The 18,248-nt window shown below is 30.0% G+C and overlaps 1 protein-coding gene across 4 annotated transcripts in view; it reads left to right on the plus strand.

Moving 5' to 3' along the window:
- Window positions 1-15,816, plus strand: part of LOC129917905 (bestrophin-4) — a 37,642-nt gene extending 21,826 nt beyond the window's left edge. Inside the window, exons 3-8 of one of the 4 annotated variants that reach the window (XM_055998113.1) lie at window positions 5,961-6,071; window positions 6,140-6,893; window positions 6,960-7,268; window positions 9,756-10,377; window positions 14,904-14,948; window positions 15,272-15,816. In XM_055998113.1, the coding sequence (XP_055854088.1) occupies window positions 5,961-6,071; window positions 6,140-6,893; window positions 6,960-7,268; window positions 9,756-10,377; window positions 14,904-14,948; window positions 15,272-15,558 (2,128 nt within the window). In that variant the 3' untranslated portion in view covers window positions 15,559-15,816. The remainder of the gene's footprint in view (window positions 1-5,960; window positions 6,072-6,139; window positions 6,894-6,959; window positions 7,269-9,755; window positions 10,378-14,903; window positions 14,949-15,271) is intronic. The other 3 variants (XM_055998116.1, XM_055998115.1, XM_055998117.1) reach the window with 3 other exon arrangements.
- The last annotated feature ends 2,432 nt before the right edge of the window (window positions 15,817-18,248 follow it).

Raw genomic sequence — 18,248 nt, forward strand, 5'->3', positions numbered from 1 at the left:
AGGATTGTGCGAATGTAGAAAAAAATAATGGACATTGCATTATATTCCAAAAGCTATGCATTTTGATTTTTAATGACTTTACTGATGACTTCATTTCGCAAACTAACCGAAATTAAGTGCACAGATATAAACCCAGAATTTGTTTTATGAATTTCGACTAATCATTCCCCCCTCTCGTAAACTGGCAACCTATCAAATTTTAGTTGCATTCTGTCTATACACTGTAACCTATTTTCTTTTCTTATTATGATTCTGCACTTTTGATGATGATGATTCTCAGATTTATTTGTTTGTTTTTTTTTTTTTTTTCATCTTTGAGTTCTCATATTTCTGTGAATAAGTGCAAAACTTCTCTTCAATATCGATTTTATTTCAACTTTTTGTTTTTATTTTATTTTGAATGAAATGTGTCAACAACACTTATACACTCTCAATTGCAAACACAAAGAATAACTTCATTTGTATATGTTTTTTGTTTACTCACTTTTATTGATTTTTTTTTTGTTTTAAACTTTAATTATTAATGTCCGTCCATTATACGTTAGCAATTGTATTATGAATGCCTTGCATGCTAGAATACCTTGAACTTCCTTTGTTTAGTCCCCCCCTTTTTCAAAACGATATATGAATACGTGCAAACTTTTTGTTCCGTGGAATAATAACCTAATCTACCATCTGAGTTAGAAATCAGTCCCAGGACATCAACTTGTTCTATTATAGATATTTTTTGCATTTCCAACAACAATACAAATATATAAAAAAAGATTTAACTCTTCATCCATCGTTATCAATTTTTTGTTTTAATTTGTCTTTTAATGTTTGAAGTGATAACAGAAATACCAAACAACGACAACAACAAAATTTAATTGGAAATTCAGTAGACAGTATGGTGATTCCTAGACAATAAAAAGTCATTCAATTTAATCAATTGCTGATTTATTGGCTTCAATTCTGATTATTCAAAATTGATTTATAACTTTTGTTGGAATGTATGACGATAATGACGTTGAATCATGTAATATTTTTGAGCTATAAAACTTGTTGAGTTAGCAAAAGAAATCTTCCATAAAAATTTCATTATAATGAAGAGCTTTCAATAACCCAGCTGTCAAGTGACCAAAGCACTTTATTGCACCAACAAAAAATACAACCAAACATGTAGGTCATTCCTTCATCGATATAATCAATAAAGCAAAATTTTAACAAATCTCACTTAGGATGAAAATCATTGCAGTGACTGACTCAAGTTTAGATTTTTCTCAAGAGAATTTCCGAAGAGACTTCTGAGCACTTGAGATGTTCATTAACGAACTGATGTACTAACTAGATCATCTACTCATGAATAGTTTACCACCTCCAAAGAAACAAGGCTATTGTTGTTCACTACATCAGTGTTTTTTTTGTTCTACAACTCAGTAGTTATTCATTTTTTATTTTAAATGCGAAAGAAATAAAAAATTAGTAGATACTGAATTCTAGAATAAGTAAAGAAATAATTAAAAAAATTACATGTTTTGCAAAATATTCAATTTTTTGCTGAACAAAAATATGCTTTTCTTGAATCCTAGTTCCAAGTCGAAAACATTTTTGAGATATCTTTGCTGCGGGGTACAAAGGGGTTAAGTAAAAAAAAAAACGATTTTCGGATATTTATTGGACTTCAGTCAATTTTTTTTTTCAATTTCATTTCATTTATTTCGATAAGTATCTAATTTAAATTGACGCATTAAGATAAGGATCTTTTGAAACATCTATACATATTTAACAATCAAAGTTTCTTAACATTCAAAAGTTTAAAAATAAAAATCTATTTTATATACATTTTTAGAATTTCAATAATTTTGTAAATTTTCAAAAGAGCAAAAATAATTCAACATTTTATATAAGTAAATGCTCAAAAAGTGAGACAATACATATACCTAATACAGTTTAAGTCGGATTTGACTAGTGCAAAAATAATTTCCGCTTAAAGTCCGTAGGTTCGGCAATACGAATTGCAGACTCGTAAAAAGAACGTTCAGCTATGGTGTGTGAGAAACGTGGCAAGATTAGTTTCAATCTTTCACTAATATAATTAGGACATCTATTGTGGATGATATTATTTTTAACCTATTCTGAATTTCAGGTACTTGTCGAGGTTCATCCAAAAAAGCATGTGACGTAGATGTGATACACTATAGAATATAGAATACCTAGGTATGACGTACATAGATAAATCGAATACAATCATTCGCTTACACTCAGAATCTAAAATTGGATAAACTAAAGAGTACATTCAGTACAAAGCGTTTAAGTCAAAAAATTTTAAAATTGTGTGGTAGGTACTAATGGCGTAAGCTGACTTAACTTCTTTGTATTTGCATTAATTTTTAAATACAAAAATTGATCCTAAGATCAATCAAGAGGAAGACAGAAAACGAAAAGCCATTTTTGTACAGTATTATAGGATGATGTTTTTTTACATCATTACTTTTTCAAAATAATAATATTACAAACAAAAATTGAAACTTCAATTTATGTAGGTAATTTTTCTCAAAATTACCTTTTCTGACTTAACCCCTTTGTACCCGGGGCCAAAAATACATATATTAACATCAAAATGCTTTTTCATCGATTCAACAAATTTTTCATTATATTTTGTCTAGAAAGGGCCATGCAAATGATTTTCGTCCCCGAAATTTATGAAAAAAGAAGATAGAAAATAAAGAAGAATTATTTAAGACAAAAGAATCGTACTAATTTTTAATTTTCAGCAGTTTCTATAAGCTGATTCTTTGAAGCCCTTGAATCTTTAATTAATTTATTTCATGAAAAAGTTTCCAAGTTTTTGCGAAATCCCGAAAAAAATTGCCATCAAATTGAATTTTTCTATTCAGACAACTTTTCCGGAATATCTGTTCTTGAGTCGAATAAAAAGCCAGCAAATTGCAATTAAACTAAATTTTATAAAAACACGTCGGTGTCGGTAGCAAAAGAAGAGATCCAAAATTGCAAAAAAATTTATTTTTTATTAATTAAGTAATAGAAAATTATAGAAAATTGATATAACGTTAAGGCATATTAGGTATATGCAAAAAGGTTTCTTTTATTTATTTTTTTACAAAAAATGCCCATAAAAGGAGGTAGTTACTTCAGCTTCCAACCTACGCTTACTAATAACGTCATTAAAATATAATTTATATATGCCATTATCATAGACAGTCAACGCATGCAAAAACACCTAAGTCAATAAGTTTTAATTTAAGAGCATCAGACGTCGACTGAGCTCATATCATTGCCATCACAGAGTATTATTTATGAGTATTTTACCCTGTCATTTGTATAGCTCTGCACTTGGCGTTAGCTTAATCAAAATTGGAAATTAAAGAGCTGCACGAGACTGTCATTTTTTTTTCCATTCTATCACTTCAAGTCTGAACTGTCAGGTCTTTCAGCTATAATTTGATAAAGTTCGTTGAGATTAATATGATTATAGAGCTCTCATTCAAGGTCCTAAGTGTATTGTTTGCATATTTATTCGACGTCGAGTATAATACTGTGATAAGCACTTAACTACTAGTATCAGTTAGTAATTAGCTTTTTATATATGTATTTGTGTATGTGCACTTAGATAAGCAAATTTGAGCCCTCGTAAAAAATATTTGTTTACATCATTTTTCTGTTGTACTTAACATAGATTAATTTGCAAATAAAAACACAAAGCGTCAAGCGTGTTATAATAGAGCTCTGAAACATTGCGTGGGGTTTATTTGGTATTATGTACTTCACAATTGAGTATATCACCCATCAAAGAGATATAGATGTGTCATCAAATTAAATCGAGATAGTTTGATAAGCCTTTTCAACACTGTTTTGTATTTGTTCTTATCTCATCTAAAAATCAGAGAGTTTATTAATGGGAGAAGTGACATCATTTGTTTTGAATAAATGGGGGTTTAAAAAAAACTGAAATACATCATTAAAGTGAAAGATTTAGCATTTTTATATTGGACTTGTTGAGTTATTAATTTAATATAAATTTTAACGCTCTTGAGGTCATTCTTAGTTTCTGAAAATTTAACTCAAAGATTTCTTTTTGTTTCGATATGTTGCCATGTTAAAAAAGTTTTCATTTTCGTTGCGAAAAAATCATTTCGGGAACGCTTAAACATTGATTGCATTTAAGGAAACCTTTTGGCTGCAAAAAAAAAAAGGATTTCGTATAGCTTGATTAACTTTTAATACCATTTTTACATCGAATCAAAATCTAGAACTTAAGCAAAGACCTCATAAGACTAGGGTTTGAATCAGAGAGAGAGAGAGTGATGGATTTTTACAAATGGCCATAAATCTGCCCTTTGATAAACTTTAGACAAATACATATACAACTCCACGGTGTGTTACCTAAAGCAAGGTGAATTCAAGTTTATCAGCAAGTATAAAAACATAGAAATCAATCTTGGAAGCAATTTGATCATCCAATTTTTTTTATAATCTTTACTCAGTTTCTTCTTTTTATTTTTGTTCTAATGATTTCGATGTCGAGTGGATCATCCTCAACTCTACCACGTATCTGCTGCACATTAGTATCCGCCTTTAAAAAAAAAATTGTTTATACACAAAAATTAAAAAATAAAGATTTTCTGAAAAAAATATTTAGGTATCCACACATTAAAACAAAGTTTCGAAAAAACTCACAATCCGCTTTAAAAAAAATTTAATTTTTCAAACAAAGATTTTTATTTATTTTTGTTTTAATCCAAAATTCTTTGCCGCCGGGAACCAAGCAGTTAACTCAAAAAATTGCATTTTTCGGGTTTTGGTAAAATTAAAATAACCAGTCGTATTTATAAACCCATCATAGATAGTACATATCACTATGCACTCTTTGTAATGCCTTTAAACCGAAATTTCCTATTTGTAAAATTTATGCAACGTTGCATAGAGGTTGAATAAGCTAAACGCGTTTTTTCTGTTGTTTAGAGCCTAAATAAGTATATTTTTCTTAAACGTCATTTGAACATCACATAATTGATATGAATTCGTACGAGAATTTTTATCCGCAGTACACCCATTTGTGTTTTTTGTTAATTTTTCTCTTGTCACGCCTTCTGTTTTTTTTTACCACAGAAAAGAATTACATATGTATATTTTTTATTTATTGATGTAGGTACTTATTTTCTTTTTTTTGATTAGTATTTTTATCGACAGATGGAATTGTGTGTCGGGATAAAAAGTACTAATTTTCCCGTTTTAGTACTTATTTGAACACAAACCTAGCATAACTATTATTTCTAAGAAAATGTTTTATAAATAGAAATTTATATAACGTTGCATAGAGGCTACATAATACTTTATGCATTGTATAGTATAACTATGCAGCCGTTAAGAGCTGTTTAGCGAAATCTAACAAATAAGCCTAAAGCTCTTTATCCTCTTTCATTTGGTATCAAAATTATAAATTTAGGGCAACCTCTTCCTATAAAAATAAACAAATCAATGCTCAAAAACTCATGGATTTTCACACATTACTCAAACTTCAATCGCGTTGTCCGGCAAACTTTGTAGACGTAATATTCAAAGCGATTGCAATTAAACTGCATTTTTATTTTTTCCAAAAAAAAACTCAAATAAAAATTTTTTTTTTTCATTTAACAAAATTTTGCTATAAAAATTTCAGCTCTTCCCCAATTTTTTTTTTTAATTTATATAGATCCAGCTCTTTAAATAAACAAGTATACTAACATAAAAGTGTTTTGAACTGCAAGAGCATGTACGTGCGACCCCAGTCGTGCATTTTATTTAACTATCCTTTCGGCTTTTGGTTTCCAGAGTTTTCTATTCAAACAAACTAGAATTTCAACAGAAAAGTTTAGTCAATAACACATTTTTTACAAAATAATCGATATTCTTACTCACTAACTTTACATTTAACTATGATTTAGTAACTAATTTAAAAATATTTCGATTTATTTCACTAGGTGGCGAGGCAGCATTTACAAATTAGTTTGGCTTGACCTGCTATTTTTCCTAGGAGCCTACTATGGCTTAAATCTAATGTATCGATTAGCTTTGGATGACCAACAAAAAAAGTGAGTACCCTATCAAAACACCAAAAAAAACAGACATTTTTTTTTTATTAATGTAAATTTAATTTTAGAACTTTCGAAGATGTTGTTAAATATTGTGCCACATACAGTAATCTCATTCCATTATCGTTTGTGCTCGGTTTCTATGTACAAATTGTTATGACTCGATGGTGGAATCAATACACAAGTATACCCTGGCCAGATCCCATAGCTGTTTTTGTCAGCTCCAATATGCATGGTCAAGACGAACGTGGTCGTGTAATGCGCCGAACAGTTATGCGTTACGTATGCCTTTGCCTTACCATGGCATTGATAAATATTTCACCACGAGTTAAAAAACGCTTTCCCAATCTTGAAAATCTCGTCGATGCTGGTCTTCTGGTCGAAAATGAAAAGGCCATTATCGAGAGTTTAAACATAAAATTCCCAAGGCATTCAAAACATTGGCTACCAATTGTATGGGCAGCGAGTATAGTAACGCGGGCCCGCAAAGAAGGTAGAATACGTGATGATTTTGCTGTCAAGACAATTCTAGACGAATTGAATAAGTTTCGTGGCCAATGTGGTTTGCTGATTTCATACGACACAATAAGTGTTCCTCTGGTGTACACCCAGGTGGTAACACTGGCAGTTTATTCATTCTTTTTGACCTCGGTAATGGCTCAACAATGGGTCGAAAACAAAGCCATTACAAATGGAGTTACCATAAATATCGACTTGTATTTCCCAATCTTTACAACACTGCAGTTTTTCTTTTATATGGGTTGGCTGAAAGTGGCTGAATCATTGATAAATCCATTTGGCGAAGATGATGACGATTTCGAGGTAGATTTTATTTACATATTTGCATGTTTAAGGGTCTCAAAAGCATTTTTTTGTTAATATTTTCAGGTAAACTGGATGGTGGATAGAAATCTTCAAGTTTCTTACATGATTGTTGATGAAATGCATCATGAACATCCAGAACTAATTAAAGATCAGTATTGGGATGAGATTTTCCCCAACGAATTACCATATTCCCAGGCAACTGAGAAGTTCCGAGAAGAACATCCCGAACCATCAACAGCTAAAATTGAAGTTTCTAAAGCTGCAGCGATGCCCACTAATTTGTCAAGTGTGAAGATCGATGAAATGGTTGGTAAAACAGGTCAAATGCAAGCGGTTAATTATAAATTCCCAGAAACGGATACCGTCGAGGAGGTTAGAATCAATTTAGGATTTATACACAGAGCGTTCTATTCACGACACTCTTCTTCTTTTAATTTGACTAAAATAGAAAGCAAAGAAATCTTCCATATATTCTTTTGTTTTTTATTCCTAAATAACTTAAATTTTGCTACAAAATTCTTTTATTTTAGCATTCGGTGGTGATTGGTGTATTATGACTTTCCTTACTTTTTGCAAAGAACAATATTAAATTTAAACATAGAACACATCTTGAATATTTTAAAGAAGCTTGATTTGAAAATAAGTTACCTACGTGATGTCTAAAAAAAGAAAACGATGATGAATAATTCTTTTAGTACGGTTGTCCTCATTTAATTTCGGTTAACTTATTTGCATGTGCGGTAAAGTTGATTTTAAGTACCTATCGAATGGGTAGTAAATGATTTTTTTTTTTAATTTACACTCGGGATCTTTTTCATAGGTTCATATTTGATATTTTCTTTTTGGTAGAAACAACATTAGGAAATTGAACCAGATTTGAAAAAAAAATTTGAAGTATTTTAGGGGAACTTAATTAATACTGATCGCTTCTTTAGCTTTTTTAAGTAAAAACTTTTTTTTTTATTATTCTTTCAGAGTTAAAGCGTCGCAAAGTTAATTTTAATTGTACCTCCTACTCGAACTGCATGTCTTAAATCCAATAAAAGATTTTAAATGACAGGCTGTATTATTTTATGTTTTTACAGAATCACAGAGATCGTTTGCAAATTCGAACACATTTTTTGTATAATCGAACTACAAAGTTGGGCCCCTGAGGTTCAATTTTCGATCTGTAAAGTTGTTAAGTGATAAACAAAATATATTATTTTAAAGGCTTTGAATTTTATCTTTATCACTTCGAGTGCCAAAAACTTAATTGTAAGTTTCCACCGAACTTTTTTATAAATTCCTTGTTCATTTTCATTTTATGTACTCACTTATTGAAGTTTTAGCGAAGTTCAGTATGAATTCTTTAAAAACAACTTAATTATAAGCTCTTGAATAAAGTTTTTCATAACTTCATAAGAAAATTGTTTGAAAAAAACCTGTGAGGTTTCAATTTTTCCGTGTTTAACGAAGCTTTTTAAACGCTTTTAATATTAGACTTTCACGTGAATCGAATAGAAGAATAGGGCTATATGACAAAGAATTTGTATCGCATTTCGGAACACACAATAATTTTGAATATAAAGGACTGCCTAGGCAGTTGGAGTGTGCAGCGCCACATAGTTGTTGGCGCTACTACTCTGAAACAATAACTCCGATTTATAGTATTGTGAATGCAGAGAATTAATTTTTCATCAGAAGATTTCTTATCGATACCTCTAAAAATCCAATCCCCTCAAAATACTGTTTTCAAATTTGGTCAATTTTAAATCCTCTAGATTCTAGAAAATGGGCCTTCGCATGGTGTTTTTTTTTTGATCTGGCTCTACAAAATTGTTTAAAAGGAACTTTTTTTTACATTATTTCATTTTTATTTTTAAATATTATTAATATTTCAAATTAATTTGGTCATGAACCTATTTCTCTCACGTTGAGTGTAGTGCATCACTATCATCATAAAATCTCGTGACCGGAGACTGAATGAAGACTTTCTCATGATAACTTTGCAAACTGCATACCTTTATCTGAATCACTTAAGTCTTAAGTAGTATGACTCATTAGTCATCATCATTTTTATTTTCGTCTTTCTGTGCCAATTTTTGTGCTAAAAAGTAAACATTGCAACTTCATGTTAATTTCCTCTGACTCACATCTTAAAAAAAAAAAAATAAAAAATCAAATCAAGCTTTTTTTTATATTCTATAGTCCCTAGTTATTCTTTTATACTATTAGCTAAATATTGTTTTTCTCTGGTTTATGGTGATTTCTATTTGGTAAAAGAAAAAAATAAAATTAAACATGAAACAAACGAAAATGTTTCAGAATTCAGCAAAATTTGTCAAGCTACCTGGTCTTTGCTTGGGAAGCGGCTCCACAAAATAATAACCCATGTTACGAAAATAAAGGACCCATATCCTGGGATAAGTCGCATCATTTTTTGTAAGTGCAAATGTGACATCCTAACATTTTGATGTTGAATTCTGAAACTATTTTTTAAGTGTTTTGCTGCTTTAATTTAATAAATGTAGTATAATATAAAAAAAAAAACATGTAGATAAAATAAAAATATACAACTAAAGTAGATTTTGGCTGCGGCGGAATATAATGGTTTCAACTAACTTCTTTGATTCTAATTTCCATTCTTCACAGAGTGAACTCCTTGTTAACTATTTTTTTCCCGCTCTATTTGGCTGTATAAATAAATTGAATGCATTTTAATTTGGTTTCCTGGAATTTTTCAAAAAACAAAAAAATTTGTCTGTCCTCTTGTGGTTTGTACTTAAACACTACTAACCACGTAGTATGATTTTTTTTTTATGTATTTATGCTTTATCAATATATTCAATAAGAAAATTCTTGTATGTAACAACTCAGGTGGATGATGCAGCTAGTGGAATTCACTTTACAGCTGGAAATGGCAAAGCTCGACAAGGTTCATCACCTAGTTTGGTTAGTCTTAGTGGAACTATATCTCGGGTGAATACAGTAGCATCGGCACTCAAACGCTTTTTGAATCGTGACGAAACCCGTCCAGGATCCTCAACACCAACATCAGAGCAGGGAAACTATCGTTTTCCTGGTTCTGTTAGTTCAACAAGTCTAGTACCACAAGGAGGAGTAGTTCCAAAAGTTCCACCAAGTGGAAGTATGCGTATTACTGATCAAGTTATCGAAGAAGTTGACGAACAAATGACAATAACATCAAATCGTGGTGCTGAGAGTGCAAGACCCAATGTTAAGGATATATTTGGTAGTGCCAGTCAAGTGCAAGATCATCGTTCGGATCCAATTGATATGCCAAAATATACACGTGTTCAGTCAACTGGTGATCCATCGTTGTTTCCTCCAGGTGGAGTGGATGCTTTATTGTCATCTTCAGCACCGAGTGGTAGGAATCAAGGATTTGCTTCTCAAACTGTTCCATGTTCGCCAATGGGCGATAGCACAAAGAGTTTATTCCATCAAAGTGAGAAGGATAATGGAAGCAGAGAAACAGGTGAGATTTTTTATAAAAAAAATTCCCAGATGAGTAAATATTTGGTGGAAAAAGTCCTCCTTATTTGAAAACAAAATTAGCTTCAAACTTGACTATATACATATGTAAATACATACATATATATTTTTTTTCACCTGAACCCTTAATATAGGTTTATACATTTTTATGGTATTGTTCAGAAAAAGGTTATGCTGACAAAATAGAGGTTATAAAAGGAAAACCCAGGTCTAAAATACTACACTCTCCCAAAGGTAGTTAAAACGAATATTAATTTCATCATCATGCATTTTAAAGGCATGTTCTTGGAGGATGGCAATACCATTTCATACAAATTAACTCCAGACAATCACCCTCCCACTAAAGCCTGGTACGCTGTTCGCGCTAAATTTTAGCCGAGATAAAATTCCCATACAATTATCGATAATTTGTATGGGATCCATTTTAGCTCAGATAAAATTTTTCGATAATTTGTATGGGAGCTAAAATTTAGCGCGAGCTGCGTACTAGGCTTAAACATCGATCGCCAATCTCGAGGCTATACAAATGGAAACGCTGATTAGTTAACAGCTTGAGAAATATTTTGAAGAGAACCGCTTGGATGTAAGGATTTCGTAACAGTGGGTCCACTGGTAACACAGGTCCAAAACGAAACTTGAGCTTGAACCAAACGATATTTGTATGTGCTGTTGTCGAATCCGAAGTCAAAATTTTACTAGCACGTCACATTTTTGAAATATTTGAATATTAAAAGGTTAAAAACGCGTTTTTTTTGGGACTTTTGGCGTCGAATTACATCACCGTTAAATTTTTTTTGCAAAACTACTTATGTAAGTTCAAAAAGATATTTTTTTTTTCAACGAAGGGGTCACCAATATGGATAATAGTCTTGATTCAGACTTGACCAATACCAAGTCAATAAAATTCAAGTTAAAAAATTAAAAGACGAAAGCGTTTAAAAAAACTAAAACAAATTATTAATTAATTTTAAAGAAATTGTTCTATGAAAATCTAAGAACGAATATTAAGGCTTGACCAAACCGAAGGGTACATGCGGTAGCGGTATGGGTAATTAATTGTATGAAAAATATTCTACACCTAAACGTTGTTGTTCCTTTTTCGAACTTTTTTTCATACAATTACCCGTACCGCTACCGCATGTACCTTTCGGTGTGGCCAAGGCTTAAAAAGTAAAATTCACAATAAGGGGTTGTATGCATAAAAAATAGTAAATGCTTTTACTTGAAAAATTGTAAAGTATGAACGTTTTTTGTCCACATTTTGTGCATATCAAACCTAGTTTAGTTAAGTTTAGTGCTAGTATTTACTATTTTTTATGCATGCGGGCCATGAAATGAAATTTCAAAGGTTACTACCATAATTAATTTAAATAAAGTGATTCGAATACATTGATAAATTTATTATGATTTGAAACTGAGTGAAATGAATAATACAATAAAATTTTGAATAGTTTAGCAAATAAATGATAATATATGATTAGCTGCTGTCTTAAATATGTTTATTCTTTTAACAAAAATATTTTTTTGTAAAAAATATTTGAAATACAAATTTATGATATCTCAAAATCTTAGTGGGCTAACGTAGCTTAAGTTTTTTTGAAGCAGATTTGAAGTAAGTTTCAATTTTCGACTACTGATTTGGATAAAAAAAAGCAAAATACTACGGAAAAAATTATATTTTAGACCAATTATCAAAAAGCATTTAATTCAAAATTATTTTTTGAGACTTTATAGCGAAAAAATGATGAGAAGAGCTCAAAAACTAGATGTGATGGCATAAATCTGTAAACAGTTTTGAATTCAGCACACTCAAGTTAGGTAATTAAAATCACCTTACAGAGTTCTTGCTCTTCTTGATCTTAATAGAATTGTCAAATGGGAAAGCTAATGCTATAAAATGATGACTGCTATACCCACTATACGATTAAAGCGTAATCAGTCTCTCATGTAGCTCTCCATGAGTGGTACTTTCTCCGAGTCCACAATTCTATTATAAAGGCCTCACATAAACGTTTTTCACGCCACACAGTGGGCAAACATTTTAAAAGTCGTTACAATAATCATATTTCGGTATGCTATACTAATTTATTGGCTGGGTAAGGGAATATTGGAAGCTTCAAAAGCCGAAAGATATTTTAAAAACGGTAAAAGGGTTTTGCTGATACAGGTAGTCAAAGTTTCCTTATTTTTAAAATTTAAAAAGAAAAGTTTTGAACATTTTCAGATATTTGGTGAAAAAATCCACTACAAAAATTGATTTTTTACTTGCGATATAGGTACTATATATCAAGTAATGCATTCGTACAAAAAAAAAAGTTGAGATAGCATTTTTCCATGACATTACGATGGTAGAGAATGCCAAAAAAGTGGGTCCCGGAAGTCCGTCTGTCTGTCCGTCTGTCAGTCTGTCTGTCTGTAAACGAAGCTACAGCTTAAACGGATGAACCGATTGATGTCAAACTTGGTATGTAGCATTATTTGGCGCCTCTCCAGAGGGGTTTTTGGAATTAATTTTTTTGGACCAAAAATAACGGTACTTGTCATATACCGATTTTAGTAAAATTGAAATTTCTCAAAAACGGCTCCAACGATTTTGTTTAAAAAATTCAAATGTTAGTTTTAAGACAAGGTCTATCTTTCAATAAAAAAATTTTTTTTTGAAAATCATTATTAACGGTACCTGCCATAGAACCGTTTTTTTTTTTCAAATCCGATTATCTCTGAAAGAGCTTATTCGATTTCAACGAAACTTTTTGTGAAGAAGCATTTATATAATTTAAATATAAAAACAAAATTTCAAAAAAAATAATTTTTGGATTTTTAAAAAAATGTTGAAAATTATTTTTTTAAAAATCAAATTTTCGAAAACGGGACATTGAATTTTTTTGAAATTTTTTTTTTAGATGTTGATTAGTTATTTTTACAAAATGGCATACCAATATTATTTTAAAACTTTTTTTCCAAAAAATTATTTATAAAAAATTAGATTTTTAAAAAACGGCTCTAACGATTTTGAAAATTTTTTTCTAAAAATGCATGTTAATATATCAATCAAAATTGCATACTTGTTTTGGAGGGCAATTTGATTTCAGATTTTATTTTATTTTCTTAAAAAACTAATTTTATTTTTTTTTTTTTACCTATATAGTAGGTACCTTTTTCTTCTTCCTTTTTCTCGGCGCTGTTATGATCTCGATGTCGAGGGGATCATAACTATCCCACGTAACTGCTTCACACTAGTGATCCGCCTGTGGGGTTCGCCGGGTTGACCTCAGAAATCGGCGGCAAGCCTCCCGGTTTTGTATTGTTCCATTTCTAAGGCCAACTGAATGCTGGTGGTTTTGCATTTGCTTGTACCAGGAGTTTTTAGGCCTACCTTTCTTTCTATTTCTTTCTATTTCTATAGTAGGTACCTACATTTTCCAAATTTCTATATAAAAAGTCTTAAAAATTTAAGCAACTTTAACTCTAAGAGCAAGTTCGTGCGACCCAGTCGTGCATTTTATTTTATTTTGAGTTTGTTAAAATTACTATATCATTATAATTGAATCGTAAGTTTTAAGAACGAAATAAGTCCACTTTGCAAAATTGAAAACGCAAAAAAATGAATAGCTTCTATATTTAACTGTTTTCAGATGTTTGACCTTCACATAAAGAAAGAAAGCAAAAAAAACTCAGAAAATCGTTTTTCTTAACTTTTTTTCATGTTCTGTTTTTGTATGGAATTTTTTTTTCAATTTTTTCCGATATTAAATTTGATTCTCTTCAACAAGTTTTAAAATCAATAATCAAAATTATGATTTGTTTACGAGATATATTGAAAAAACCAAGAAGGGGGCTTTTGCCCCTTATCTTCAATTTTCACCCTCTCATTTAATAGCACTCCTCGGTTTTATCTTCTCTTGTATAATCAATGGCCTGAAATCCTAGATTTATTCTGTTCTTCAAACTTATACAATTTTTCTACCCCTGTAACTTCGACACCCAAAATATTTTTTGTTTGTTTTTTTTTTTCAACTTAGAAGATGTGTCTTCGCCTAAAGATGCAATTTGCACCAAAAAGTAATTTTCAAAATTTTTTCCGTTCTTAAAACAGACGCTTCAATTATGATCTATTTTTTCCAATATTGCAAAATTTTTAGATTTTCGCAAATTTTTTGACGACTTTGAGTTTGAGTTGAGTTACAAAATTTCGCATGATCCACGGGATAAACTCAACTGAAATTTTCTAATAGAATACATTCACGAAGTTCGATACTAAAGTTTTGTCTTATAATACATTTGGGGTTCAGGTCAGTTTTTTTGGAGACTACATATATAATGTAAACCCCTTTTATATGTTCGAAGAAGAAGCTAATTTTGTTTTCAAAAGATCTCATACCAACATAATGTTTATCATTGTAAAAACAAAAAACAACTGTTTTGGTGCAATAATCCCAGCACAAATCACATTCATTTTTATAAATTTCACACACATTTTTTTTTAACAAAATTTTCCAATTGGTGCAGTGCGTATGGATGGACCAATCATCTGTCGTTGGTTTGTTTCACCGGGTAAATAAAAAAACAAAATAACAAACAAAATTATTTGTAATTTGTTGCTAGTTTTTGAAAGTATGTAAACATTAAAAAAAAAAAACCCAAATAGAAAAATTAAATAAAATTAACAATTTTAGAACTGTTTGCTGAGTTTTTGTGTGATAAATTATAACAATTAATCCCGCTGCCCTATTTGTTACATTTTGTATTATTATTTTTTTTTTTAATTAGTTTTAGAATGCATGAGTTTTAAGATTTGATATTTTTAGTAGAAATTCTTATATATAATTTTATTTACATAATTAATTTATTTAATTAATTTTCTTTTAACAAAATAGTTGAAGAATATGAATCAAAATCAAATGCGGATCCTTCTGAAGACGATGATTTTGAAAAATTGCGAGTAGCACGTGAAAAAGAGCGTCTGGAACGGCAAAAGATAAAACTTGCTAGATCCATTAGCACAGCTCCTGGTATTACCCTAGACGGAGAGGTTTCCATGGAACAAATGGCTGCCTCACAAGCGGCCATAAGCGGGCCATCAGTTGAGCAGCCCACTGCAACAGAAGAAGAAGCTGCCGAGAGGGCATCAACAGCTGGTGTGACTCCATCACAAAATTTATAGCGAAACGAGCGACCTTTAGTTCTTTTTTATTTTCCAAGCGAGTAGAAAATACTCGCACCAAAGCACACATTTTCGTCTTCTTATTTCTTGTAAATATTTTCAAACTGGTTTGTTTGTATAACCTGTAATTGTATCTTTATTTTTCTTATATTACTAATTTATAAGAACAAAAAAAAATCAATAAATTCGTTTTATTGATTTATATTCATTATTTAAGAAAGAAAAACATTCGTAATAAATATTTTTTTACATAATCGACCTAAGTATTTAAATAATTTTTTTTTTCAATTTACTATTTGCTTTTAATTATAAAAAAATTAAAAAAAATAATAATGGGGAGAAAAAAACTCTCAAAAACAAAATTCCCCATAAAGTATTGTGGAAATGCCTTTCGAATTAAACGCTGTGAATTGTTTTAAAATATAAAAAAAAGACAACAAACTATTATTAGTTAGAAATTTCCAATTGTTTATTTTTTACTATTACATACTAAGACGTTAGGCTTGAAACTTATAAATTTCTTTTGCTACCATAATTTTTAAGAAAAAAAAGCTCACATTGAGAAGAGTTTTGCGAAAGAGTAGCTTGGAAAGTTATTAAAGTTAAACTTGAAAAGCGATATAGTATTATTTAAATAAAACAAAGAAAAAGAAAATTATGAATAAATAATTTTTTATGGCGAGTAGTCTTTTTTTAAATAAATAGAGATGATGAGTTTAGTGAGTATTGTATTATTCCTTTTATAATAATATACATAATTGTAGTTAACTAAATTAACAATTTAAACAAATTAATAAATAAGTTTTGTGATTACAACTTTCAATTTAAAGTAGAGATTGTCTATTTAAAAGTAAAAAAAAAAACAACTAATAATAATAAAAATTAATAAAAAAAATAAAATATGTTTTTTTTTTTCTTCAAGCAGCTTTATTGGATCAACTTATAGGTGATATCAACTAAGCAGGTGAAATGTCGTTACATATCCATGCACAGTAAATTAAATTGATAATTATTGTTGAATACAATTGAATCCGTAATTAAAAAAAAAAAAACTATTAAAATTCACAGTCAAAATTATGCAGAAGTCAATAAAAACTTTAATTCACAAATAAAATACGATTTAAAATAATTTTTTACCGCCTTCCAAAAAGGAAGAAGTATTCCATTCGTCTGTTTTTTTTGTTTGTTTTATGTTTGTTACCTCATAAGTCATAACTTTGGACTGAGTTAACCAATTTTGATAATTCTTTTTGTATTGGAAAGCTGGTGCCTGCAGTGTGTCCCATTTCAATATCCTTCAGTTCCTTGGGTAAATGAGCTATGAGAAAAACCATACATTTTTTTGATAAAAATGATAATTTGAGATGAATATATTCTCAGTAAAAACGTATTTGATCTTGCAGTTCAAAGCACTTTTTTGTTAATTTACTTGTAGATTTTAAAAGCTGGCTCTATATAAATTTAAAAAAAAATTGGATGTTGGGGAAGAGCCGACATTTAGGGCAAAATTTTGTCATATGAAATTTTTTTTTTATTATTTGACTTTTTTGGTAAAAACTAAAAATGAAGTTTTATTGCAATTGCTTTAAATATTACATCTGCAAAGTTTAATCAAAATCGTTAAAACCGTTTTCGAGTAATTTGCTATAACTTGAAAAATTTTTATACGAGGTACACTTTCTAAGCGAGATATATATAAAAAAAAAAAACAACTTTCAGAATTTTATAAAATCATCTGTACCAAATTCGAAGGAAATCCGTGGACCCGTTTAGGCTGTGGAAATGTGTACAGAGGGACGCACAGACGGACGGAATTGCGAGACCAAATCCTTAAATCTCATTTTATTTGTAAATGAAACTTTTAATTGGCTCCTGCCTTTTACGTATGACTTTTTGAAATTAGCGATTTCAATAGATAAGAAAATATAAAAGAAATGCAACATTTTCTACTTAAAAATTTAACCTAAGACACATCGTTGGGTCACCGTAAAATGTATTAAATGGTTGATAACATTTTGCACGGTTCATCTACAAATATTAAACCCCTATTTAGTTAAATTTGTAATTACCAAAAACGGAAAAGCCGAATATTGAATTCTCGAAAAATAATCAAAAATAATCAAATTCTCGAATAAAAATCAAATAATCTGCCTTATGATTGATAAATGATACCATTTTAATTTTGAGGAAAGCAAACATTTTTTGTGGAAGAGTTTAGATGAAATTGAACATGTAATGCAAAAACAAAGTTTTTATTTAAAGCATTAAGCTGCATTGTGTTCATGGGTGTTGCATTTTAACGGGGATCCCTATGAAATTTCAATCTAAATGCATATTTCAAAAGAAAGATTTCCTTTTTCAAACAAGATGAATAAATGTTTGTTCCTCGATGTGAATAGGATACCATTATTTTTACTTAGTTTAGGGTTGCAGTAAACCCGCATTTTTCAACATCTTAAATACACCCTTTCACATGAAAAAAATGTATACACATTTTGTTGTTCGTAGTTCCCATGGCAAAGACAACATTTTCAATTGAGTTCATAAAGATACCATGATTTTATTGAACTTATCGCGGCTTTTGCTTATTTCAAACAAAAAAAATCACCTAATATACATATTTTTATAGACTGCTTAAATTCTTAGATTCTGTTGTAAATGAAACACTTACCAAGTAGGTATCATTTTTG

The sequence above is a fragment of the Episyrphus balteatus genome, chromosome 4 (genome assembly GCF_945859705.1).
Source record: "Episyrphus balteatus chromosome 4, idEpiBalt1.1, whole genome shotgun sequence".
Classification (NCBI taxonomy): Eukaryota; Metazoa; Arthropoda; class Insecta; order Diptera; family Syrphidae; genus Episyrphus; species Episyrphus balteatus.